General features: G+C 46.2%; 1 protein-coding gene across 3 annotated transcripts in view; it reads right to left on the bottom strand.

Moving 5' to 3' along the window:
• The window catches only part of CACNA1G (calcium voltage-gated channel subunit alpha1 G), a 148,625-nt gene that overhangs the window by 40,704 nt on the left and 81,424 nt on the right, over positions 1–26,497 (bottom strand). For all 3 annotated transcript variants that reach the window (XM_059864663.1, XM_059864660.1, XM_059864661.1), the window contains exons 12-21: positions 25,795–25,980; positions 24,600–24,714; positions 23,725–23,880; positions 16,559–16,652; positions 15,793–15,980; positions 15,217–15,663; positions 9,615–9,715; positions 8,344–8,467; positions 5,437–5,505; positions 4,367–4,551 (exon numbers count right to left, since the gene is read on the bottom strand). In XM_059864663.1, coding sequence (XP_059720646.1) covers positions 4,367–4,551; positions 5,437–5,505; positions 8,344–8,467; positions 9,615–9,715; positions 15,217–15,663; positions 15,793–15,980; positions 16,559–16,652; positions 23,725–23,880; positions 24,600–24,714; positions 25,795–25,980 — 1,665 coding nt within the window. The remainder of the gene's footprint in view (positions 1–4,366; positions 4,552–5,436; positions 5,506–8,343; positions 8,468–9,614; positions 9,716–15,216; positions 15,664–15,792; positions 15,981–16,558; positions 16,653–23,724; positions 23,881–24,599; positions 24,715–25,794; positions 25,981–26,497) is intronic.

The following is a 26,497-nucleotide window of genomic DNA, read 5'->3' as shown; positions in this document are numbered from 1 at the left end:
TGGAGACCTTGCTGTTGCTGCCATGGGGCTGAGAGCTGAGCCCAGCCCAGCAAACTAAGGCTGAAGAGCAGCTCAGTGTGCCCAGCTCAATGAGCCAGATAATGCAACCTAACAGGCCATGTCTGAGTGCACAAAGCAAGCCTTGGGCTGGACAGCTGAGGCTGAACATCTCTTTCAGCTCCTTAGATGGACGAAAGACCTTCACATGCCTCACATTCCTTGTACAGTTCTGGGTGAAATACAACGCCTGCCAAACCACAGGTGGGAAACTGAGGCACAGGAGGAGGGAAGCCACATTCTCAGAGGTAGGAAGGCAACTCAATTCCAATTATTTCAGTGTAAATTAGGTCCTTTGGTGCCTTTAGAGATCCTGACTTTAGGGATCATAGACTTCTGTTCACTGTCATGCAGGATGGAACCAAAGTCTTCTAAACTGAAGGTCTATGGTCTGAACTACTAAAGCATCCTTAAATTTTGGGGAACAAGGAAGGAATTTAGTCTCCAGAGTTTAAAGCTGATCATTTTCTCCAACAGTTATTAAGAAATGCTGTTCTAGACATAATAAAGTGATTTCCCCTGTGAGGTACTATTTCGTATCCAGCTGAGAGGGAAAATAAGAGATTAGTTGTCTGAATTTGCTAAGTCATGTGCATGTAGAGAAATAAAGGGCTGAAAACCAGCAGCATTAAGTGTATTGATCAACCAGCAGCTGCTTTAAGTGTATTGATCAACCAGGGAATTCCTCAAATTAGAATGCATTAGGGTAAAAGCTGCCACCAGTTTAGCATGGATGCCAGGGCTGTTTTCAGTACTACAGGGAGGAAAGACTTTGAAAAGATTTTGAAAAATAATAGTTCCTGCTAATGGAAGCCTTCAGACCTTGGAGCTGCCTCAGACTAAGGGCCTGATTCAACACTGAGGCAAGTCTGTGCGAAGATTCCTGATATTCTCCTAAGAGTCTGACAATTCTCTAAGGGGTGTCAATGAAATTCTCAGCTTTTCCAGATTATTAGTACCACCTACAGTATGTCAACATACAGCATCCCCACACCTCATCAGTATTGCTAAGGTCCTGCTGCTATCAGGCTTGTCAAATCTTATTATCTGACCCACACCTCTGTAATTTATGGCTGAAGGATGCAGCTGATTTGGAGCCCTGCAGCTGTGCAAGAAAAGGAGACCTGACAAGGTTCCATTCAGCACAATTCCAGTCTGCATTAAGCATATGACAAACAGGGAAATTGAAATGAGACATTCTTTCTTTTTATTTTGGTGTGAAGAAACGTTAATCCCTCTAATTCCCCCTGGTTCTTCTGGTCTGAGGATTCCCAATGCTTTTGAATCCCTGGTGTGAGATGCTCCAAACCCACTGCCAGCCTCATCCAAGTTGGATCCTTACCAACATTAAACCTTCCTGATGAGAACTCTCAGAAGTAGCAGCACTTAGATGAGGCAACAGATCAACATTAATGAAGACCTTCCTCCACAGATTAAAAGAATATTAGCAAAGGTGATAATATGATAGAAGAAAGTTATGAAATGACTATTAGACCATGATAGTATAAAAGTGAGTAATTTATCTGTGTGCTTTAGAAGTCAAATCCTGGGCTCTGTAGAGAGTAAAACAGCCCTAAAGTCCACCCATAGTAAATCTGAATACATTTTAAATTTTGATTTCTCTCGTATCTTAAGCTATAACACTTGATCCCAACAATAGCAGATTGAATGCATTAGGAAGGAATGTTATTGTATAAGAAATCCCTTTACTGGCTGAAACATCAGAGGGTCATGGAAACATCTTTAAATATCATTCCTCTGTGAATTTATTTTTGGAATTCTGGTCATAAACCTGGGCTTGAATCTTCATGGATTCAATCTGGAGGCTGATAATCAATCATGCAATCAAAACCCCGCGATTGGCATACAGGTTTTTTAATGTCTGAGCAGAGGGCAGAACTGTGTGGGGTTTTGTGTCCTGCATAAATCAATGGGGTGGTTTCCACAAGAGAAAATAAGAGACAGAATGAGGGAGATCTTTTGAAAGTTTCTCCCTTCCAGGCCATCTCCCTTCCATCTCCCATCCCAGCGGGAAAGCCAACACAGAGCACGAGGGCTGTCTCTGCCCTCGAGCTGAGTGTGACACACACAGCTGTGACTTGGCTTCTCACTGAGGGTGTCCTCCTGCAGTCCTGTCCTGGAGGGTCCCCAGAAAGGGAGGACAGAAGGGGCCAGGTTTGCTTCTCTGTGGTGTGAGTGGAAAGTTGCTTTGGTCTCTGCCTTATGCCTTCCTGAAGAAAAACTGGCTCAGCCTCCACGAGACACTTTACCCAGACATGGTAACTGACGCCACAGTGTGCAAAGACCTCAGGTCACCTGTACCAGCTGTCATCCCACGTTGATGCAGCTACACATCCCAGGCTGTGCAGTGAGGATGTGATCCCTGAGCCATGTGCTGAGCCTGCAGCAAAGGCAGCATGGGCAGCTGTGGGCAGAGGCTGCTCAGGCAGTCCAGATGTGTGGCACAGAGGCAGATGGGCTTCCACAGGCAGAGATTTATGACTTACTGAAAAGCCACCAGTTTGATGGCTGCTTTTTATTTTCCTACAAATCTAATAATGGGAGAACAGAACTGATCCTGAACATATTTAGGGAATGGGCTTGTTGCTGTCTTTTTTTATGTTTCCTTTGTAGTAAAAAGCAGCATGTTGGCTGAAAACATGCACTTATTCTCTTAAGCAAACAAATCAAATGCCAATAGGAATGCAATAGCAATGGAAGAGCCTAATCCCACCCGTGCTTCAGATGGCAGGTCTTCCTTCAGCCTGCAGTTACTGAGTGGATTATTCCCCGTAACTGCAGATTATTGATGCACATAGGTGACTACAGAGGAAGGCTCCAGTTAAAAAAGACCCAAGTCCTCACCAGACAGCCCTACAGATCTATAAAGAAGAATACAGGGCTTTGACCAGGTCAGACAGATGACTCCAGCAGAGATCAGCACAACACAAATGTCTCTCTTTAAATCTGATTTAACTATGGAACATCAGAGGAGAAACTTGCATTCTACAGTTCATAGAATAGAAAACAATCCTTCTTTTACCCTGAGCTATCAAGACTATTTTATAGGTTTTCTTAATATGGGTCAAAAATCAGCAGAAACAGACGAGCAGAGCAAATCAACCCAACCAGCAACTGGGCAGAAACTACCCCAGAAACTGCATCTCTTATGAGATACCAGGGGACACACAAAGAGAGAAGAGCCTGAATTGGAGTCACATAGGAATACAGTCTACTTACATGGTGAGGGAGCTGAATTACCCCAGTGGTGCCAGCTGCCCAGATAAAAATGATTAAAAGCAGCTCACGTCCTAAAACTCACCAGGTACAATACACATATACAGACCAATTGAACAGAATGTCCTTTATAGCTGTTGAGAATATTTGAAAGATATGTATAGGCATGGCCATTGTTATTTAGACTTATTATTCACACAGGGGTAGTAAAACAACATCTTCTATCAGAAGCAAGGTCCTCTTTTTCTGTTCTGAAAGAGAAAAATCCTGATTCAAAGTGAACCTTTTTATGGAGGAAGCAGCAGTAAGATATGACAGGCACACAAAGATGCTTTGAGCAGGAAGTTTTATTAGCTGCTGCATAACAGGAGCAGCAACAATGGTATAAAAGAGGAACTGCATTTAGCACGAAGAGAAACCTTCATGCCTTGGGGTACAGGTCACAAACCGGTGCCTGTTTATAAGAGGTTGGTCCTTGGGCAGGTTCTTAGCAGAGTGGAGCCTGTCCCTGAAGCATGGGATACTTCCTGCTGGCAGAGTTGGGGAGGCCAAGTTAGTAGAACAATTGTTTTCATCTTGTCTGGGTCATTTTCAAAGTAAATGTCTCTCTAAAATTAATGGGGAGCTGGGGAAAAAAGCTTCTTTGCATTCTAGGTTAAGCAACAGTCGAGTCTCTGCTTCCTTAAAAATGATCTACCACCTGCTACTAATTTCCTTCTTGTTATGAAAGCCATTGACTGCCCGAAGGAAAGGGGGAGAAGAAGCTGTTAAGCTGCACTTTACACAGAGCGAATGAGAACATAAATAGCAGGGGATGTGTGTTTTAATGAGCAAAAGAGGCATTGATCAGTTTCCTACTGCATTTGGGGCTGGTCCCAAAACACAGCAAGGGCCCAGAGCTCTCGCAGTCCAGCAGGACGTGCAGACTGCCATTGTCTGCCGAGCTGCTGGAGGCTGGGATAACACCGGTTACAGATGCTGTGCACTTGCCTCATCTGCCCCTTTCCCTGCATGAATGCTCAGCCCTACCTTTGGCACACACATCCTTAGATCTTCCCCTGCCTCTCCTTACCTCAAGGGCCGCAGTGTCCTCAGCAGCCTCAGAACCCGCAGCATCCCCAGGATTTTCGTGCCGCTGTCTGACACCATCGAGACCAGGATGTCGATGACGGAGATGAGCACCAGCACCCCATCCAGCACATTCCAGCTGCTCTTCAAGTAGGCTTTCTCCCCAAAACACAAGCCTAGTGCCACCACCTGCCCAGACACCAAGTTGCAACAAATTATGACTGTAGCATCCAACATGTTTGTTGCAGTTAGCAACCTGCTGAGAACGCATTATTTACAGGCACCAGTCTGTGAGTCTATTTGCTTCCCAGTACAGAAGCCTAATTAGACAAACCAGCAAAGTGTTCTATTGAAAGAATTATGAAAATACCACTGCAGAAACATCCCAGCTGTCCCTTACAGCTGATGTACTTTTAATGCAGATAAACCTACCTGCACAAAACTGTTCCTAACATTTTTAGCTCTGGCATAAAAAAAATTCTATCATATTTTATTCCTATAGATGGCAGGAGAGAAGGTGCAGAGTGGCTGGCCCAAGCAATCATGTACAAGCTTTGCATATAAAGAAACTAGAAAAACTTTCAAAAGAAAGAGCAATTGTTCAGTGAGATGATTATAAATTTCTCATGAGAGATTTACAGCCATGGGTTTCTGAGCCTTCTGCCTCAAATCCAGCAAAGGGTTTCAATGTGCTTAAGTCTCTCCGTCCTCAGGAAAGCACACAGCAGCTTAGGTTGTTGAGGACAACTGGTTGTTGAAGACAATGGGACTTACATGCATGGTTGAAGTTAAGCATGTGCTCAAGAGCTTTGCTGAATAGGACAGGATTGCTGAATTCAAGAATCCCATTGCTCCTATAATGGTGTAAATCAAGAGCAACTTCAGTGAAATTGTTCTGACATAAAACATGCTTGGAATAAGGCATATGGTGGGCATTTTCCTCTTCTGAGTATGATTCAGAAGAGGAAAATATACACCACACTTGCAGCTGGTGGACCTAAGGGTTTTGTGAGTCCACCATAATTAAAAACAACGAATATAATACAGGCACACTCATCCTCCACCTGCATTTACCTTGACTGTCATCTCAGTCAGGAAGATGACTGTAAAGATGTAATTGGAGAGTGTTAGGAAAATCCGTTCCTATGAAAAAGAAAATGAGAGTCAATGTTTTATAGCCTGCTCTCTGCAGCTGTGCATCCCTCCATGCATATTTCAGTGGTTGAAAACTGTTCTTCCAATTCTGTGCTGAAACAAGCCCTGGACGGTTTGCTTGCAAAGAGGAGAAAATCCAAATATTTAGACAATAACACTGCACGGTTCAGCCCCACCAGTACCCGGCTCTGTGTCAGCACCATGGACAGGGACAATTGCCAGCACCTCCCCCCCAAACCTTTCCATTTGCCTCCAAATCCTGCCTAATTTCCCGCAAGTCATCCTCCCCCTCATAGCAGAAACTCCTCGAAACGTGCTTGACAAATCTCTACCTGCCTCTCACCTGCAGAAATCACTGCATTCTGTAAATATCACCGAGCTCCCAATTCTCCTAGAAATTAAGTCAATATTAGAGTGACAGAGCCGTGAGGCAGCAGGACTTGTGGGATGCTGAAGCACAGCTGGCATGAATTATTATGGCTCCTGCAAAGCCAGCAAAGCTGTGGGGCTTTATGCCAGCTGAGACTTGCCCCCAAAAGGTCAATTCTGTTGCCCAAAGCCACAGTCTAGACCTGGCGTGAAGCCCAACAGCCTCATTTCCCAGTCCCTGCACTATCCCTGCCCTCCTCAGCGCCACCACTCAGCAAGAGCAGCTGGTGATTACAGATGAGCCCATGGACTGGTTCCCTATCCAAATTAACAGAAACATTTCTTTTTAATGATGATTATTAAATAAATTACACTTTACCCTAACCCCTAAACAGCCCCTGATTCCCTGCACTGAGAAATGGACAGCAGAAGGCAGATGCTGGGGGAACGATGATGCGTGTACACACATGTATGGGCACATACAACTGGCCCCAGTCCTGCTTTTAACAGTTTTGGATTTATTTCTGCCTGTCCCTACAGAGCAGTCCCATAAGAGATGCAGATTTCTCCTTCAAAATGAGAAGCAATTTAAACAAGACAAAACACCTTGGCAACTTTCTCGCGTGCCAGATCATGATTTACTAGAAATGACTCAGGAACCACAGAGTAGCCTCTTTCCATACATGGTCCATAATTAATCAGGTCCTAGACCTGTACTGTGATTGCATGAGCTGTGATATGAACCATTTCCATTGTTAGCTGACTGCCACACAAAAGGCTGCTGTAAGAGGCAGGCACTGGGCAGGAGGGAGAGGACAGGGACCTGCTTGTGCAGCCAAGAGATAAAACAGCAATAGTATGGAGGTGAGACTGAGGATATTGCATTCCTCCCTGGCAAGGATGTGGATATTTTGAAATATAATCTCCCCGGTCCATGTCGTGCACTCTGCAGTGGGGACCACATGCTGGCTTGCAACAGCAGCCCCTGTTCTGATAAGCCAGCTGAAACTGGGACAGGGACAGAGAACTCACTCAAAGCAGTTAGAAAATCCACAGCTCAGGGAAGCAAAGAACAATTATTTTAAACAATTCAACCTAAACTAACTGTCTCGGTTTCCAGATGAGAGCTCCATATGCCCAGGCAGGACCCATGCACTTCTCCTGGATCCCCTACCCCACTCCTCAGCATTCCTCTTCTCCTCTGCAGTTCCCAGGCCATGGTCCAGCTCCCTTGTTATAACCTAATCGTGATGAACCTCACACCAGGCCATGTCTCCTTTCCTTTTAGCACTCTCCCAATGCCAGGGGACACCACAGCTCCTCCTCTCCTATATGAAATATTAGGTTTATGTGCTACAGCTCTTTGCTGTGGAAGCCAACTCCCACATGTCATCCCATTTCTGTTCTATGTGTACCTGCAGCTCCTTTTGGAGCCAGTCTTGGGGAGTGGTAACTCTCAGAGGACATAGCAAGGGGCTCAAAGGAAGCATTTAGTATTTTAAGGGAGGTTCTCAGGGTGCCCCTTTTGGGGATAAGCAGGGTGATCTCCTCCTGCTACATCAGCAGGCGGGGAGCCCTGATCTCTTCTTGCAGCTGTAAATTGGTGCACGACTTCAAGGGAACTGAAAAAAAAAAGGATTTAGGGAAAGGATTGCTGGGCAAACTGTTACAGTAAGAAGGACTACTAGAGAATGCTTAAAATAGGCAGAGACCAGCCTAGACTCCAATCTTAAGGCCTTACATTGAAAATCCACAAAAATGAACAGCCTGACACGCCTACGTAAACAAAACAGGATTCTATATGATTGTGATATGAGCAGTCTTGAGTGATAAATCAGCAAGAGCCCAGCGCATCTCAGCCCCAATCTATGGTAAAATAAAAGAGAAATAGGATGATTCTGCCCCTCTGATTGCTGGATGCTGGTGCTGTGAGGGTCTAGTTTGAGGAATCCTTATATAGCGTGTTAGAACAAAGAGGTTCCAAGAACTGGCATTGCAGTACCTGCATCAATTCAGTTTTTCTGGTGTCACAACAAAGCTGCTACACAAAGGAGAGAGAAGAGTATGAAATGAACAGTTTCCCCCATTCCATTTGCACCACACATACGTGCCTGTGGGGAACAGATGGAAGAAGTGAACATTGTGTTGAGAGAGAAGTGTTTGAAGGTTTCTCAGGGAAGGAAACTGAGACAGATGTCATGTTATGTCATGTGTTAAAACCTTGATTGTGCTTCCAGAAATGAGATATTGGATATATTGTAGGCCATGATCTGTGCACTTGTGCTTTAAAGGGAGACTGGATAGGGGCCAGGAGAGTTGCTGCACCTAATTCAAAGGATACTCGGGGTGTTGGCACCTTCCCATTTTAAAAAGAGAAAGAGACCAAGTGCACAGCAGTGGGGTCCAAGTCACACGTGTTTGCTCCACAAGGAGCACAGGAAAACCTTAGAAACTCACAGCGCTGTGAGGCTCAATTTTGGGTCGTTCCATGGCAATGGTAATGCAGTTCAGGAAAATGATCACCAAGACAACGTGATCGAACATCTTGTGAGTGATGATTTTATTGCACATCAGACGGAACCTGTGGAGAGAGGGGGAAAAAAAGGAGTAGACACAGACTAACTATTAATGCTCAACTGGCTGAGGAGACACACAGCAGCTCAACGCATAGCAGGGGAATTGAGCACTCTGCTTGCAAAGCAGATGAGCTCCAATCTCCCAATCCCCTCCCTGGCAGAGCCACACACTGAGGGCAGATTGGGTTATGAACAGAAAGGAATCTGATCCATAGGAACCGAGCCACAAATTTCAAGCCCTGGGAATGTTCCCAGAGGGCTTTGGTTACTTGGAATGGGGCAGCTGCTTCTGTGACTCAGACACACAGCCAGTTTTGGATCTGCCCCTCTACCTGCTTCCTGGTGCTCAGGTTTAGCCTAAATAATGGAAGAAATGCTCCCAGTGAGCCCATAAGGGTTGAGCACACACGAAACCAAAGGGCAGAAGCTATTTATTGTGACAGATGGCTGTACACTGACCCAGGATTTATAATACCGTATTACATTTCCCAAAGTCTGTTTCTGAAAATCTCTCTAATCTTTGTATGAATGAACCTGAACGCTGTCCAGGGCCCTCAGCTCCAACACGGGAAGCCCTCGGGTGCGTGGGTGCATGTCTGGAGGAACGCGCTGAACAGCACACAGCTCAGCTGGCTCCCCATGGCCAGGCTTTGGGAAGGGCAGAGCTGGGGCCCTTCAAGCAAGGAGAGGGTGTTCTCTGAGAGAAAGGGAAGTGGGAGGACAGAGAAGTTCAGCTGAGAGGCAGGCTGAGAAGATCAGGGAGTCCTCTGCTGTGCTGTAAGTGTGTGGTGGGGCAAATTCAGATTTTTCTGCTTAATGCTGCACCTCTCCCCCTTGCTCCAAACTCACACCACCAAGTGAAAAACCTGCAGAGCACTGGCATCACTTCCAAAGGAAATGAGGAACCTGATGAAGCTGCAGGCATGCCCTGGGCTATGGGTCTTGACTGGACACTCCTGTGCCCTCTGCAGCCAGCAACTGTTTGCTATTCAACCCTGATGTCATGCTGAGGCAGAGGAAGGGCTAGGAGTTTTGTGGACTGACACACAGAGACCCATCTGGGATAAACAGGCAGATTACCCATTGTAATGAGGGCATGCATTGTTACCATCCATCCTACCACACCAGCACTGCCCCAGCACCCTGCCTTACCTGGAGTGAGGGGCGAAGATGTAGATGGACCAGGAGTCCCTCTCTCTGCAGCAGGTGGGGAGCCGTGCCCGTACCCAGGCCTTCATGCGGTCCCTTTTGCTCTGGAGGGAAAATGTACAGAGCAGGAGGAAAATACAGAACTGTTCAAACAACAACCCCCCAAAACTTCCATGTGAAGGACTTGGGGCAACTTTTCACTAAAAACTTATCTTCTAGTGCTCAGTAAAGCTGAAATAAAATAATGTCCCCAGACAAGACCCTGATGGGCAGGAGAAAGAGCTCTGGCAGCCAGATGAGGGCTGTGCCAGCCCTGTGAGCTCACAGTGCTCGGTCTTGCTTCTTTCTCTGCACTGTAACTGTGTCTGACACACAGTTATCCAAGAGGACAAACATGATAAATAAGACCCTTGCCCAAAGGAATGATAACTCACTCAGTTCCTCCAAATACTCATCAGGTGCTTGCCTGAATTTTCTAAGGTATCTTGTGGAATTTTTGTGGGGTATTTTTGTTTGGTTTTTAAAAAATAATACAGAATGCTTATGTCAGAGGTTATAAAGAGAGCAGAGGGAGAGATTCCTGCTGCTTGCTGGCCAAGCCCTGTGTCCATGCACCACTGTAAAGCTGAAGAAACCATTTGAGGCCCAAGTTTTGGTCCAGGAACAGAATAGTGATCATCTGCCTCTCATTCAGCATGAACAGATTAGATGGAAGATTATAAAGCCAGAAGGGAACACCATGATCAGCCTGACCTGCATGAACATGGACCATCCAATTAATGCAAATTAATTCCTACTTGAAACCACAGCACACCCTCAGCCATGCATCCTTATGTTGTAGGCTGTCTGCAAGGTCATTTCAGGTCAGGAGGGTGGACTGCAAAAGCCTGAGCCAACAAGTCAACTAAAGACATAAAAAATTGGATGTCAAGGGGAAGCCTCATACTGGCTGCAACAACTGATTTAACTTTATCACCCTCTAATCCATAGACCTTCAAAGGAAAATCAAAATCTTTAATCCCACTGACAAAGCAATGTAAGCACACTGTGCATAGACAACCATTAAAAGCCAGGCCAACATCTTCTTCACCACACCAGGGCTTCCCCAGCCCTTCCACATCAAAACACCAGAAGATAAATGCACAGACAAGTGTGTTCACTGTCACCAGAGTGCTTTGCAGATAAATAAAAAACAATTCTTCCTCTTTCATAAGCCTCATTTCTCTGCTACCACCTGGGCTTGGATGGGCAGACCTGGAAACACGACTGCATGAGCTCTTTGAAGCTTCTAGAGATTTCAGGGCCGTGAGGCCACAGAGGGGTGTGAAGGACAGCGCAGGAATCACCCTCACCCCAGGAGCACCTCCACTCCAGGACTAAAGCACTTTTATTTATTTCATCTAGGAAACAGGGAGGGAGGATTCATTTTGAGGCAAACTGTTGGCACTTGAAGTACTCTGGACTGTAAAAATGTGACTTGTTAGAGTAATTGAAAGGAGTGGAGGAAGTGCTTTCTCTTCCTACAGACACCCAGACTGGGGTCTCATTAGTGATGGAGAAAAATTGGTGTAGTGCCTGTTTTAATGAAAGCCCTTGGTGACAAACTGAACCCTTCAGAAAATGAAAATCACTTTGGCAAATAAGAAGAAAAGTTTTAATAACAAAAAGTTAGAGCTTTCTACCCTGCTTCTTCAGCCATTCATCCTTCCCTCAACTTCTACACACACAGACCATGCACCACACACCAGTGGGGTTTTGGTTGTCTTGGATGTTCTCACATCCCTTTTCCAGCTTCAGGAAAAGAGCCAGAACTACTCCCTTGTCTCTAAACTGTATTTAATAGAGCATACATCCTTGGGGTTGTGTTATCCCTTTAAGCAGCCTGGTTAGTCTAATTATCCATAGATTTAACAAAGGTAAATAAATGGATAAAAATCAGGTGTCTGCTCAAAGCTGTGGTGAGAGCAGCAATTGCTACCCTAGCCTCTGGACATGGAGTAATAGCTACGACTCAGTCCAGTTCATTTTGTGAGCTGGAAGGTTTCCAGAAATATCTATTATTCAAAGCAGTTCTGGTATTTATCAAGGGGATTTGTAGTGAATGGTAATGTGTCAGCAGCATAGAATGATTCTTTATATTCTTTTTGTCCAATTTTAATGCCAAAGATATTTTGGGGTTTGGCTAATTATTGCAGTTTGCAGTTAATGGGCTAAATCAGATAACAAAGGCAAAAAGTGATGGCCCATCATGTCTCTCTATTCAGTGGGTTACAGTAAGGGTGAGCATCAGGACTCAACTGGGGCTGCAGTCCAGCTGCTCTAAGCAGGGTGAAGTACATCCCCAGAAACCTAAACTCAGAGGAATTACTCCATATTTCCACCAGTGGAACAGCACAGGTCAGTTAACTTGAGCCAAAAGTAAGGTATTTGTGAAATAAACCCAGAGTGTTTCCAGCCTCAGCCCCTTCCAAGGCTTTCCCAGCAAGGTTGAGGCAGGCTCCAAGCGCTGACAATGGGGCTGACTGCTGTTCAAGCCTGCATTATGCTCCAAGTAAGATATCAATTATGTGGCTTAAATCACATCTATTTGTTCATAAACCACACCTGGACAGGATGAACAAAGATGTGAGAGGAGAAGAAAACTAATCTTTAATTCAGTTGCCAGCGACTTGGACAAAATCTCCCTGGGTAAGCCCACTCAAATCCCTCACCAGAAGCAGCAGGAGCCAGGATGTGGTAAAATGTGAGGTGCTAACAGGCAGCAGTGGGAATGAAGCCCCTCAATCCTACAGCAATGAGAGCTGCTGATAAATAGCTGCTTTTAAAATTATTATTATTTTTAGGAATTTCAGATATTAAAGCACTTCTGAGGCTGGGATGAAAGCAGTTGGCAATAAAAGATGACTGATGCACTCCTCAGAGTAAGGGAGAAGCTTAGATTTACAAAAGATTTATTGTAAGGATGGGGGAACTGCTGAAAAATGCTCTGTGAGCAGCAGAGGACCTCCAGGCAAGCTGGAAGCTGCACAGAGACGCTTGAGACCTGATTATTTAATTTTAATATGCAACGGGGATAGGCTGAGAGGGTTTGGGAGTGGCTGGACCATACGCCACAGAGAAAAAAGTGGAATAGGCAAAGGAGCTGCAATAGTAAAATGCAGTGAGGTTTTGGAGAGGAGGGGACACATTGGTTGCATATTCAATATTTTCCTCTACTTTCTGGTGTAAGCACTGAGCAATTTGGGTAGAAAGCACCCAAAAGCATCTAAAATCCAGCAGCTGGAAACAACAAAGACTTGGCAGCAGATCCCTGATACTGGTCACAGCCATGTGAACCCAAGAAAGCTGTGGATCACTCTCTCTGTGAGAGACTTCTTGTCTGCAGTGATGCAGTAAAGAACAGCCCCTTGGTTTCCTAGTTCTGGGGAGAGAAGCTGTCAGGGGCCTGATTCTGGCTCCTCAGAGGGATGGAAATTCAGAATAAAGAAAATCATTGAAGAAATAAAGAAATTAATTGAAGGCAGTAGAGCTGCACTTATATAGGGGTAGCCTGGAAAATCCAGATGAAGCCTGTCTTCTTCCTTTAATTTCTGCACAGAGACAATCAAATCCAGGCAGCAAGGAGGGATGCAAAGCTTTGATGTAGAAGGGCATATTTAGGATTACTTTGATCTGAGTAAATAGTCAAGTTCTTCTCTTCTTTGGTTCATGGGTAGTTTTGCATTTCATTTTTTTCAATTTAAAATGCAACTTCCCCACCCCCCAACTTTGTCAAGGCTAATTTAGGAGCAGAGTTTCTCCCCAAATGTCAGGAGGGAAGCCCTGCAACCTGGGGACTAATTTTTCTAATCTAAGCAATATCTTCTTATCCATCTGGTTTAGTGATTTACAGTGAAGACATATTTCAGAGCATAGGAAAGGCACCAGCTAGCTGCAGGTATCCCAGCTGTGGCTATCCCATGGGCTAGGATACAATTTATTTCCCTTATTCTGTCAATTCTTCCCCTTGACATTTGCTTCTGACCATTACATGGGAGGGTATTAAGGTGATTATACCCTCCATGGCCAGACCTCAGTACACAGAGGATGATGTTTGGTTTATGCTAAAAGCAGATTATAAAAATTAAAAATCTTATTAAACAGTTCATTGTCAGCACTGGCTGGGAGGGGAGGGACACATCTCATCACACCATGCCCAGCACAAGGGGGAAGGCTGGCTTTTGATCCTGAGGGGGAAAAAGGAAAGGACTGGTGGGATGATTTGACCAGGTGAGCTGGAAAAGTAGCAGATGTTGGAGCATAAGAAAAAAAAAATCCCTAGCAAGCAATAAAGAGCATGGTCTCTTCAACACTTCTAATAGTGGGAAATTTTCCAAAAATAATTACTGCTCCTTTTCTTAAAAATTCAATTTATTTTATGGAAGTTAAAAAGCAGGTTAAGACAATGAATAAAAATCCCAGGCTGAGGATCCATGCTGGGGATGTAATGGGATAATGGCTTTTTTCAAAGGTGGTTCACGGCTGAGCAACTCCATTCTGCCAGCGCTAACTCTCCTCCTCCTGTAAGGAACAGAGGACTCTGGAGTCAATGCCACCTTTCACACCCCTTCACACAATCCCAATTCCATTCTCATTCAATAAAGTCAGTGAAAAAGAGTAAAATCATGTGCAAATGCAGCTTTCCTGGTCTCAGAACAGCCCCCGCTACCATCATGTCTCTACCCAAACCCCATCTACTCCCCCAAAAGAAACAGTCACCCCTGGGGATGACACATCAGACCATCACACCTTTAAATCTGGGAACAAGGTATAATCAAACAAAGAGATAACCTGGGACAAGCAGAAAACACTCCAAAACTGGCCCCAATGCACACATGATAGCCAGAACTGTGACACCCTTGTGCCCAACTCAAGCCCCATTCTGCCAGTCAGGCAAACAACTTTTGTAAAAGCAGTCAGATTCCCCTTTTTTCCATTTAAGATACCAACATCCATCTGAAAAAAAGGACAAGGAACCCTCATCCCTTCCCTGCACTTGCAGTCTTTTCAGCTTATATTTCCTAAATAATAATTTTCAGGACTACTGTGAAAGAGAGTCTTTTCAGTGAAATGCCTCTTCAGATGGAAATTAATGCAGAGCCTCTGAAATTACCACCATCTCCATGGCACTAATGGGGGACCAAGCCACCCTCTATCTTTGCCTATAGAAGTTTTCTGCTGCTGGTGTAGGGGCAGAAAACTGAATAATACTTAGAAAGCAGGGAGAATTACCTGTTTTCCTTAAAAAAAACCTAAAAAACCAAAAAATTAACCCATAAAAGCATATATTTCAAATAGCCTTCACTCTGCATGATTTAGTGGAATCTGGACAGTTTTGCCCTGATGCCTCCATCATGAGCCACCAGATACTGCATGTAATACTTGGATACCAATTCCATCTCTGAGATCATCCACTGCCTAGAGACCTTCTGGGTGACTCTTGTCTGATCTGCTTGAGATGGTGAGACCTAATATCTTTTGCACCCACTTGTGCACCCCTTAGACAGTGACAAGCTTTGTTGTGACAAGTCATAAGACCCAAAATGAGCACATGGCACTTCCTTACCATGCTACCTTCATCATCACCATCATCGCCATCCTGGTGGGGCTCATCCAGGTGGAGCTGGTGCAGCAGCAGACCTGGAGAGGTCCTCCCATTGCAGTCCTGGTGCTCGGAGACAGACGTTCTGGTGCTGTGCATACTGCTGGTCCGATACAGGGAAGGCACCTGCAGAGTATCTTGGAGGTCAAAGGACCCTTTAGTTTCCAGCGACTCCATGCGATGAGGCAAAGAGCCATTGAAACTGCCGGCCCGGCTGGAATGCTCCTCATCAGAGCTGTCCCCTTCCTCGGAGCTCTCCTTCCCCTCTCCGGACAGGAGGGACCTGCGCTCGCCACTCTGCCCCCGGCGCTTGAGGCTGGGGGCCCGGCCGATGCTGTTCCAGCTGGAGCGGCGGCTGTTCCAGGAGCTGCTGGCACGCCAGGGACTGTGCGGGGAGCTGCGGGTGCTGGGCTGTGGGAACGACAGCGACAGGGAGGGCATCAGATCTGTGCCACGCGCCCCAGGCCGGCGGGGGCGGCTGGATGGACAGATAGCCCCACGGACGCACTGAACACCCGCAGGGGGAGGTGATGCGAGTACCGGGGACTTGAGCTCATGGGCGGCAACAGGATCTATGGAGACGCCGCTGGCCCGGCGGGACTCGTAACCCTGCGCCGCGTCCCCGAACACGGCACTCTTGGGCATGGGCATGGGCGTGGCGGCCGTATGGATGATGAGCGGCGGCGTCAGGCTCTTCTTCAGCTCCGGGTGGCAGCTCAGGGCCGTCACTGGAAGACACAAGCGAGTTTTTAGGCGTCACACCTCAAAGGGGAACACCTACAGCCTGCTCGTGGGCAGGCAAAGCTGTTGTGCAGGGAAGGCTCTGCTCTGAGCATCAGGGGGATGTGGGCCAAAAAGCCCTTCTGGAGAATTGCGCTGTTCAGCCCAGCAAGGGGATGTCAAACAGGAATGGGATCACGTGTCAATGGGATCAGGTATCAATGGTAGAGGACAGCACACCCAAAATGTCACCTGCTGCCCCCTCAAACTCCAATTAACACCCACCAGCTCCAGCCCTGGGAACTTCCTGCCCACCCCCTCCATCCTCTTTCTCCAAACTCCTCCAGCAGAGACACCCCACAAGCCCAGACCTCGGGCTTGATGGGGAAATTAACAGCTCAAATGCAATCATGTCTCTCCCTGCCTGCATGCTGCAATCCCACGCCAAGCCTGCTGCAAAGTTAAGTATGACACAACTGGGACTACAGCATTCCCTCTAGGAGGGGTTTTTCCTTTCGGACACACTGTTTTCACAGCAAAGCAAGGTTTCTGTGGAAGGGCCTGTCCTTCCAGGGTTATTACTCACAGGCTGGATTTGACAAGTTTTTCTTAAGTTCTCCCTCCTCTTCCAGGCTGTGGGGGAAGAGATCCCCCTCGGAATCAGACTTGGAAGCATCACCCTGGAGCAAAACAGAAGGCTTCAGCAAGGAGGCTGAGGGGCCACAGTGCACGGACAGCCCTCTGCAAATATGGATTCCCGTGTCAAACACCACACCTTACAGATCCACTGAACTTGGTACCACGATGCAACATCACCTTCCACAAAATGATGCATGCACAGGTTTATACCACAGACTAATTAACCTCCTATCAGGAAGACGGATTGCCTCTGGCTCCAAGCACGGTCCCAGAAGGGGATCAAGAGAAAAACCAAACTATTGCTTAATTTTTGCTGCTGGAATTGCATATGTGGCAGATGTTAGGGAAGGACCAATATTGGTGAACAATTTGAGGACAAAAGATGATCCTACTAATCTCTCTGAATTTATACACCTAAAACTCTCTGGGTGTGGCTCTTTCTAGTGATGCTTTGGTGGAGCAATCCACGGTGCAGAAAGGGCACAACAGACCCCAAACTTCCAACATGAAAAATGTGACGTGTCCACAGATGCCCCATCAGCACAGAGAGGATCCAGGTGGCAGACTGCCATGAGGGACCCTTTCCCTCCCAGCTGCCACACACAAGAGAAGCAGGAGTTTTGGGGATTTATGCTGGATCATTTGGGAGGTTTAAATTCTGCTGTATCATTTCAAATGTTGGTGGGTGAGCAAGGCCTGCCTCCTCTGACAGGTACCCATCCTCAGGTAGAGGAAGATGATGTTGATCATTGTTCTCTGTATGGTGCCTGGGTTCTTGCTCCGTCTTGTGGCACAGACCCTGATTCTGTCCATTGGCACTGCAGAAAGGCACTTAGGGTGTGGTATAGTTAGGATACACCTAAGGGGGGCAGAGGTGCTCGCCAGAATGACTGATACCCATCCAAAAAGAGGAGGATTCATGGCTGAAACCACTGCTCTGGCAAAGGGCACCAAGCCCTGATACAATGGAGAAGAGGTGGGAAGATGGGGGAAGATGCTAGGATGGGAGAAGCCAAGCAGATCCTCACTTCAGCAGTGAGATCCCAGGAGCCCCAGAAAACCCCACCAAGGCTAAGCTGCATCCACAGGAGCCCTGGCTGCACTGCTGAGGTTTGGTGCTAGGGTAACCATTGACTGTAAAATCTCAGAAGGACCCCAGCCTGGGATAGAAGGAAGAGATGAATCCAACAGAGGTCAGTGCCCCATACCTGATTATTAAGCCAAACCCCAGAGGGATGAGCCTCAATACTCCCCCTTATTTAGTGTGGGGTCACTAAACTATTAAAGATATTTTTTCCAGGCAGGCTGGAAACTCAAAGATATTTTAAGGCAAAAGAGAGTGTGATATGAAGTGTTGGCTCAAAAATCCCCTGAGGATTCAGGACTTCTGTGTTTTCAGGGAAGCTCCTCCTGCAGGATGCAGTCTGGGAAGGTCAGGAATGCACCTTGCAAGGGGGAGCAGTAAAGTCAGCCTGGCTTGAGCTTTGCTGGAGTCAGATCCAGTCTGTGTGAGCAGGGGCTCCAGCTGGCTCCAGGTATGCTCCCCACAGAGGCTCCCAGCTCAGCCTGTCAGCAGGCCTGCCAGGAATTACTCATTCTCCCTGATGGGTTATTAAAAAGAAATAAATACTGCGAAGAATTTTACATGATTTTTATTCCTGGAGTGATCTTCAACAACCCTAAGGAAAGTTTTAAGGGGGCGCAATGAGATGTGTGTCAAGAGGGAAAAGCAGAGCTATGTAGGGATTTCCCACCCCCTTCCCCAGCACCAAACCCCACGTCTGGAGGGTTAGTGAGCATCCCCTCCCAAACACCACGTGCCAGACTCGGGACAGTGCAGGCAAACATCTCGCAGCTGGTGCTGCTGCCCGTTACCTGTTCTTGCACTCCCAGTTTGCCTTTCTGGATAGAAAAGGGGTTATGAGAGAACAAGGAGTTAAAATCCTTTTGGGAAATGAGGGTATGTTAAGCTGGACCAGGCAGTACAACAACTAAACCAGCCTGTACCAAAAGGGACTGACACAGTGGGATACAAGGGGAAAGGGCTTTTGGGCTGAGGAGAAAGCCAGGCTTCTTGGAAAAGACAGAAAGGGAAGTGAGTGGCAAAAAGAGAGATGAGTTTGGCAGAAGGGTGAGGTTTGTGGTGTGCTGTGCTTCAGAGATCCACAGCTTCCTTGGACCCAAACAGAACCATTTCACATCCTGTAATGTGGCTTTGCGCCGGCAATCTCAGCATTTCCACAGTGCAACTGCTGCTGTCTTACCCTGTCCTGCAGAGCACAGGACTCCCACACACACATCAACACACACACCCCCCACACACACACCCACACCCACACACCCCCACCTATCAAAACAGGTTTGATTCCAGGTCCCTTCATTCCTAGGCATCCTTCCCCACCTGCATGAGGGAGCCTTGGCATGCATGCCCTGCAATCAGCATCACCATCCACATCCCCATGGAGGTCCCTGGGATGTGACTGTGCCATGGAGAGGCTGTGACAGTCTCCTGGAGAGCCTTCCCCAGGGCAGGCAACCAGAAAGGGGTCAGTGAGAGCTGTTGGCTAGAGCCACATCAGCCACTTCAAAGAACCCACCTTAATTTACCTGGGTCCCTCAGAGAAGGAAGGGACTTAAAATCAGGGCTGGCTCAACAATGAGGGTGACAAAAAGGAACAAAAAACCAAAAAACCACTTCCGAAACACTCAAATAGACCCCAAAAGAATGACAGCTACTATGATGAGAACATCAGCACAGTGTGTGACCAGGCACCACGAGAGAGATGAGCACAGTGGCGGTGGAATGTGCTGTACGTACCCCCGACGAGTCGACAGGCAGCTGAATACAGCTTAACTGCCCACTCGCTTCTTCTCGCTTGGAGATCTCCTGAAGGAGAAATGGGGGGAAGGAAGAGGGAGGAAGGGGAAGGTGGGGTTCAATTTTCAGTTTCAACAGCAGGACTGAGTGGGGAATCAAAAAACACAGGAGAAGAGGCAGGGAAGCAGAGGGGAAGGGGGAGGAGGGCAGTGTGTGGCTACAATGGAGAGCCAGGCACTGGATCCATTTCTCTCAGCCCAGGGAGAGAGTGGGATCTCAGGTAGAAAGAAGCCCTTTGAAGGGACCAGCCTTACACCCTTTAAATTAAGTATTTAGAACAGAGCTTGCTTCAGCTCCTAAGTGATAATTGTGCTAATGAAACACCAGCTAATTATTGAAAACATTATTTTTTTTGCAGCTGTATAACAGCATCTTTATTTATTATACCTTCATTAAGCAGCAATGGAGGCTTTTAATGAATGTTTGATTAATATAATATCAGTGCTCTTGCAGGTGAAATACCTAATTTCAGGAGAGACACAGCCTGCTGTGAGTTCAGATCCACGTTCAATCCTGTTAGTGGAAACACCCATTTGAATCAGCAGTTTAAATCAGGGGTCTGCAGCCAGGGGGCCACAACCCCATCCTGGGAAATTTTGCCACACCCATGACCCCAACATTTCACAGCACCAGAAGCCAGCCTTTCCCTGCCCATTTGGAAATCAGACATAATTTTTCACCTTGTTGTGTTTCCCCTTGCTCAGGGGTGGCTCTCCCAGTATTCTTCAGCACATTGCAGCAGTTTGGCAGTGCCTGGTCCTGTCCCATGGGGCAACAAGAGGTTCCCTGCTGAAGCAGTTGGGCACAATTCATCCCACCAGCTGAATTTCTTGCCTACAGGGCAAAGGATCTTTCCTCTGGTTGCTAAATAGTTACAAAACTCATCCCAGCCTAGGCATGAAGGGATGAAGAGTTTAAGGACTTGCCTGCTATGTGATGGACACTTTAAGTCTTTGCTTGTAACAGAGACATGGAAAAGCCATTGAAAGGGAAAAGATGTAAATTTTCCTTTCACAAGGAAAATCCCACAGAAGCTGATAAGAATGCAATAGGCAAGGGGTGCAAGAAAAACACCATCCAAAATCTCCCCTGCACGAGGAGGGACTGTTCCCTTTGCTGAAAGCCCAGAAGAAGTTGAACATCTGTATTTTCCCAAGGATGCTACCTCTAGAGAGAAAGTAGTATCCTGCAGAGAAAAGGATGGAGAGGCTGGGGGACCTGTGGTGCCAGGAAGGGAGCAGGGCACAAAGGACAGAAAGGATCAAACCCACAAGCGGGGACAGATGGGGACAACAGGACACAAACTGGGAGGATTACCAATGGAAGAATACACCTTGGAGATAACACTATTAGGAGTTCCCTCGGGAGAAGAGCTTTATGCCTGACTAAGAGGAGTCATTCCTTGCTTCAGAGAGAAATCTCCAAGGCAGGCACCGGAGTGGTCACGCAGCAATTTCCAGTTAGCAGCTCAATCAAACGGAGTCCCCTGCTCACTTTCCCCACACCAACACCAGGGTCCAATTCAATCAGGGTATGTGCAGAAAAAATTAACCACATGGCAAAAAGTCCTGCCTGTGCCTTTTGCATGAGAGAAGCTGGTTAAAGGAAACATTTCAAATTAAAGGAATTAATTCCAAATTAAAGGAAAAAATGGGGGAAAAAAACCCTCCACCTCAATCCTGCAAAATATATTGCTCTGTATTTAAAGTTTGGAAGAGGCTCTTTTAGTTTTTCAGCTGCTTATAGTCATCTGCTGCCTGGCAACTGGGGCTGCAAAGCCATGCACTAAAATTAACGACGTGCTTGTGGGTTGAGGAAAGGTACTCAAGGACCAGGGAGATAAAGGCAGCAGCCCCAGGATTGTGTTTCAGCCCAGAAATCTGAAGGAGAATGGAAAAAAAAACCCAACAAACTCAACTCAGAAGAGTCAAGTGCAGACACGGGCAGTAGACGCTGGGGTTTGTTTACAGTGAGAGATGATCTCTCTATAAATTCTGCTTAGGAGAGGATCCTCTCTGTGCTGGCTTGCAAAAACCAGAATGTGATCTGTTCACAAAGCCACACACCAGCAAAGCTGAATAAACATAAACCAGCAAGGCCAGACCTGGGGCCTGACCTCCAGAGATATTTGCTCCCAGTCTGCTGCAGGAAACCTGGGTTGGGCCAAGGGCTCTCTTCGTGCCATTGCACCTTACTGGATGAATGTAGAGAACCCAGAATAACAAGGTTTTGGAAGGAAGATTATTATGAAAAAGCTATCATCAAAGCCTGAGATATAAAATAGCAATGTAATTAGAGTCACAAATTATAGAAATATGGTGTGTATTTGTTAAAATTGTCAGGGCTGTGCAGGACTGACAACCCAGGTTTGGTCTTTGGGGGCTGCACTGGTTCCTGGTCCCTGTGCTCGCCTCAATACTGGCATGAGCATCACTGGCTTCAGGCTGTCCCGGTGCTGTCCCAAATCCAAGGTTCCTCCCTGATTTACACAGCACTTAAAGCACATTTCAGCTTACACAGATATCCTGGAGCTGGCTTGGACCAGCCCAGCACTGCTCTGGCAGAGGAGATATGGGGGCAGTTGATGGGGCAGCCCTGCTGCAGAAAACAGCCAAGAGCAAATTTGAGGAGTGCTGCAGGCACTTCCCTGACTCCAGGGGAACCATACCCTCAAGGACATCATTACTGGAATAAAACCACAACACATTAAGCCAGGACATGACTTTACAGGGAGTTGCATCATGGCACAGCTGGCCACAAGGCAAGGGATAATTTGCTGCCCAGGAAGAAGCATGCTGCAGTGGTGGAGCAGGAGCATGCTCCTGCATGGTAAATCAGACTCAGCCAAGGAGCAGAGAAGTCAGCCTCCCTTAAGAGCCAGGAGCTGGCAAATGGGCTGCTGCATTTAAAGGCTGTATCCTTTTCTCTCGTCATAGTGGGTGCAGATCCAGGTGATCTCCTGTGCCGCTGACCTTCAAAGATCAATTTGCCAGATTGAACAAAGTTTGGGTTTCAAAGCTGTCACTAGGAACAGACAAGGAGCTTTGTACCTCTTCTCACTCGGACAAGGGAACATTTTTTGTATTTGAGAGACTGAGCAAAGGAACATTTTGCTCTTTGAGAGAGCCCAGCAGTGATTGTCCCTTTGACTGAATGGTGGGGGACATTTACAGACAGAAACAGCTACAACAATAACAATTGAAAAAGTAAAGTACCATCATAGAGAGAGAGAAATGATAGAAAAAAAAAATTATTCTTGCTATGCCCTGGTATGACGCCATTAATTTAACTCCATTAATTTAACTTCAAAAATAGTAATGATAATAAAACTGTTCTGTTCGTAGGGGTGCAGGATATTATAACACACACACAACAAAACTCAAATAATATTTATTTACCCCAGAATGCTTTAAAAAATCAGAGATAGTGTCTAGAAGTCCAGCTCATATAAGCAGACCCTAGTGAGGAGTTATAGATTGTATTTACCTGTCCAACCAATGCCCTGGACAGGGTATAAGGGTCCCCTCTCTTTATGGGTGTTCTTGAACAGTTAGAAAACTGCAAGGAGCAGGTGAGCATCACAGGTCCCCCACTCTGAGAGGTACTACGTGACATGAACATCTACACCGAGCTGGACAGTTGGATTGGCAGTAGGATGGAAAAAAAGGTTGAGCTCAAGCCTACATGCCCCCTCAAAGCCTCCAGCAATGCAGGATGTCTCATGGAAGCTCCCATTGCAATGAAGCAGATGGCAGAGACCAGAAATCATGTACTTTAAAATATGCAGGGCATTGCAGGGCTGGAAACTGGAAGAGCTCCATGAATGCATACCATGAAAAAAGATAATCATGTCACTAATCTCTTACCAGCCTGTGTAAGTTTTCAGGAGGGGCTTTTAATCTGGATGACAAACACGGTGAAAACTGTTTCAAAGAGACTGTCATAGCAGTGATCCCATCTGCAGTGCCTGACTCACACCTCAATTCCCACTCCTGCATTAATGCTAACAATGCTTTTAATTTAAGCCCTTCATTTAGATGGTTTGCTGTATTAAATTGCACCACAGCTACGGAAACAAAAAAAGTAAAAAAAAAAGAAGACCTAATATTTTATCCCACTTTTTTCCCCATACCACTTCTGTCAAGGTATTGCTGTCCACCTCAGAAATCAGATTCCAGGATCTGGAGGTCCTAAAACTGGAAAAGAAAGCAAAGGCACTAGCATGAGGACATTACCTCTGTCTGGAAACCCTCTACCAGGATGGCCACCAGCAGATTAAAGAGAACGTAGTTCCCAAATGTCATAAGAGCGATGAAGTAGAGAGCAGCCCAGGATGAGGTGGAGGCCATGCCATTATAAAGGACCTTGTTCCAGTCTTCCTGCGTCAAAATCTGCAGAGGAAGAGTATCAGGACTACGGAGATACTGGAGGATAGCATGCTGGGTATCCATGTTCTGGATAGGCCAGACAAGCACCCTGCTTTTAGGGTTTCCACTGTAGCTGTAACCACAAGGGGATAAATCCCTTCTGAGCCAGAGAAGAGACAGAACCAGAGATTCCCAACCACCAGTAAGAACCTTGTGAAAACTGTCCTGTCCCCCATATCCAGGAACAGCCATAAGGAAGGGTAGCATCACACTGGTCAGACCTTTCCTTTGGTCAGCCAGAATGACTTAAAGTCCTCCACAGATCCCAGGGTTAAGGGCCCAGAGCTGCTAGAACAAAAACTTGCACATATCAGCTTTAAACCAGATTCCATTATTTGTCAAAATACCACTACAAATGGTCCTGATCTCCTTCTTTCCATCCCTTCCCTCTACATTTACTTTCACCTCCTTTCCATCCCTTCCTTCCCTCTACGTTTACTTTCAGTACCCAGTCCATATCCTGCAAACACAAGAGCCTTCTGACTTGGCAGCCCCTCCTCACCAGGGTTCTGATTTAGTCTGGAAAACAGTCTGAAAGCCCCCATAAACCTGCACTTGTGATTTTGGCTTATTTTCTTTCCATGGCATGGAGCTTCACTAAGCTCTCTCGGATGCATTGGAAGACAACCCCAGTCTTTGCAGTCTCAAAATGCCCATCAGTTGTTGTATTTTCCATTTTGTACCTGGAAAACAGTGACAATGGCCCAAAGCAAGGAGTCAAAGTTCTTCCTGTCGGGCAGAGTGTCACCATCCCGCTCTGATGCAAACTTACAGCCAAAGAGGTGCATGCCCAGGATGCTGCAAATGACAGGAAGCAGGGGCTCGACAATAGGACCACCACACAAATCAGTAATCATACAGCAGGGGGACTCTCTCCTGATTTCACCTGAGCAATTCCTTTTTATGCTTTTTTTAAAAAGATGGATCCTTTGTTCGCTGAAAAACATGCCTTGAGAGCACGCAAATCAGTTGTAAATTTAGGTCAAATCTGTCAAGGAGTTTCAACCAAAAAGTATTTCTGCTCCTTATTTTTCTTCTGCTTCATTTTTTATGAAATAAGTCAAAACATTGTCTTTCAACATTTTCTAAACAAAATGTTTTGACTTTCTGTTTTGCAATGACACATTTTCAGCAAAATATACTTCAACTGAATTAGGAAGACAAAAATGTTTTCTGTGAAATGTCTGAATAAGACATATCAGGGGACTTGAAACAGCTTTTTCAATTTTGACAGAAGAACAGAATACCTTTCATTATGGATAGATACTAAAAGAACAATCTGCTTTTCCCTGCTCTCTGCTAGTAACCTGAATAATCAAATTATTTACAGCTCTACTGAACACCACGCCTGCAAATGGCAGTTTTAGAGTCTCACTGGAAGAAGGGACATTATGTCCTGGAAGAGACTGTCTCTCTTCAGCCTTCCCAGTGCCTGCATTGCTCAAACACCGCAGCTGGCTGCAGAAAGAGAAAGACTCTTCTCAAAATCTAGACCAAAATCTAAAAATACAGGGCTATGCCAACCCTGTTTCTAACATTTCTACTCGTCTGAAGACGAGGCCATGAAAAAGCACAAGCACCACCATGACATTCCCTTAGGAACATCATCCTCTTCTTGGCAATATTTTTATCACCAAGCTTTCTGATAGTTGGTAAGTAACGGGATTGCTGTCTTGGAATCATCCAGCCTGAAAGATCTTCTTTGTAAACCATTTTGTAAAGAAATCTCATCTGGCTAACTGACAGCAAACCACAGCCAGCAATGCTGCTCCTGGGACTGTTCAGCTCTGCCATATTCTGGTATGGACTCTGTCACCTCCCCATCCCACCATGGGATCCCACCTAAAAAGCTCAGGACAGAGAATTGGAAGCACTCACCTAAAGATGAAGATGAAGAGCATCAGCAACATGCAGAAGGTGGCCACATTGTCCATGGTCTTCATGAGGACGACGAGCTGGCGTTGCAGGGCTGGCATGAAGCGGACCAGCTTCAACACCCGCATGAGACGAAAGGTGCGCAGGACCGAGAGCCCCCCGCCCTGCTGGCCCACAATCTCCCACACACTGAGGAGGATAAAAAATGTCAATGTAAGATGACAGACAAAGCCTAACCGTAAAGGCTGAGAGGAGACGCGGTGAAGGGAAGGTGAAATTCAGAGAGAAGAGAGACGGAAAGTGGGCAGAGATGTGATGCCAGTGCCCACAGTGATCTGGACCCTGTCCAGGCTTGCAAAGAGCAGAGCCCTACTTGAGTGTCAAAAAGATGCATGGAAATCAGCGACTGCAGCTGCAGGAGCAATTATAGCCTTTGCATGTGCCAAAAAAACAGAGATACTCAATAGTGCCATTTGGATCCCAGACTGTCCCAGGACATTGGGACTGATAGCTTCCTGCTTGAGCCTCTCTCTAAAATGACCATAAAATAATCCCAAGATATGTATTAGTAATCAAGCCTAAGTGAATTAATTACAGAGAGAAGTGTAAAGTGTCACAGGAATGTATTTATGCCAACTGTCCATTACTTTCTGTTAAATTAAACACCTAAATGAGGAGAAGCACACATAAAGAAAGCTCAAGGTTT

This window comes from Haemorhous mexicanus, chromosome 20 (genome assembly GCF_027477595.1).
Source record: "Haemorhous mexicanus isolate bHaeMex1 chromosome 20, bHaeMex1.pri, whole genome shotgun sequence".
NCBI classification, from domain to species: domain Eukaryota; kingdom Metazoa; phylum Chordata; class Aves; order Passeriformes; family Fringillidae; genus Haemorhous; species Haemorhous mexicanus.
This window is presented reverse-complemented; position numbering and strand designations above follow the sequence as displayed.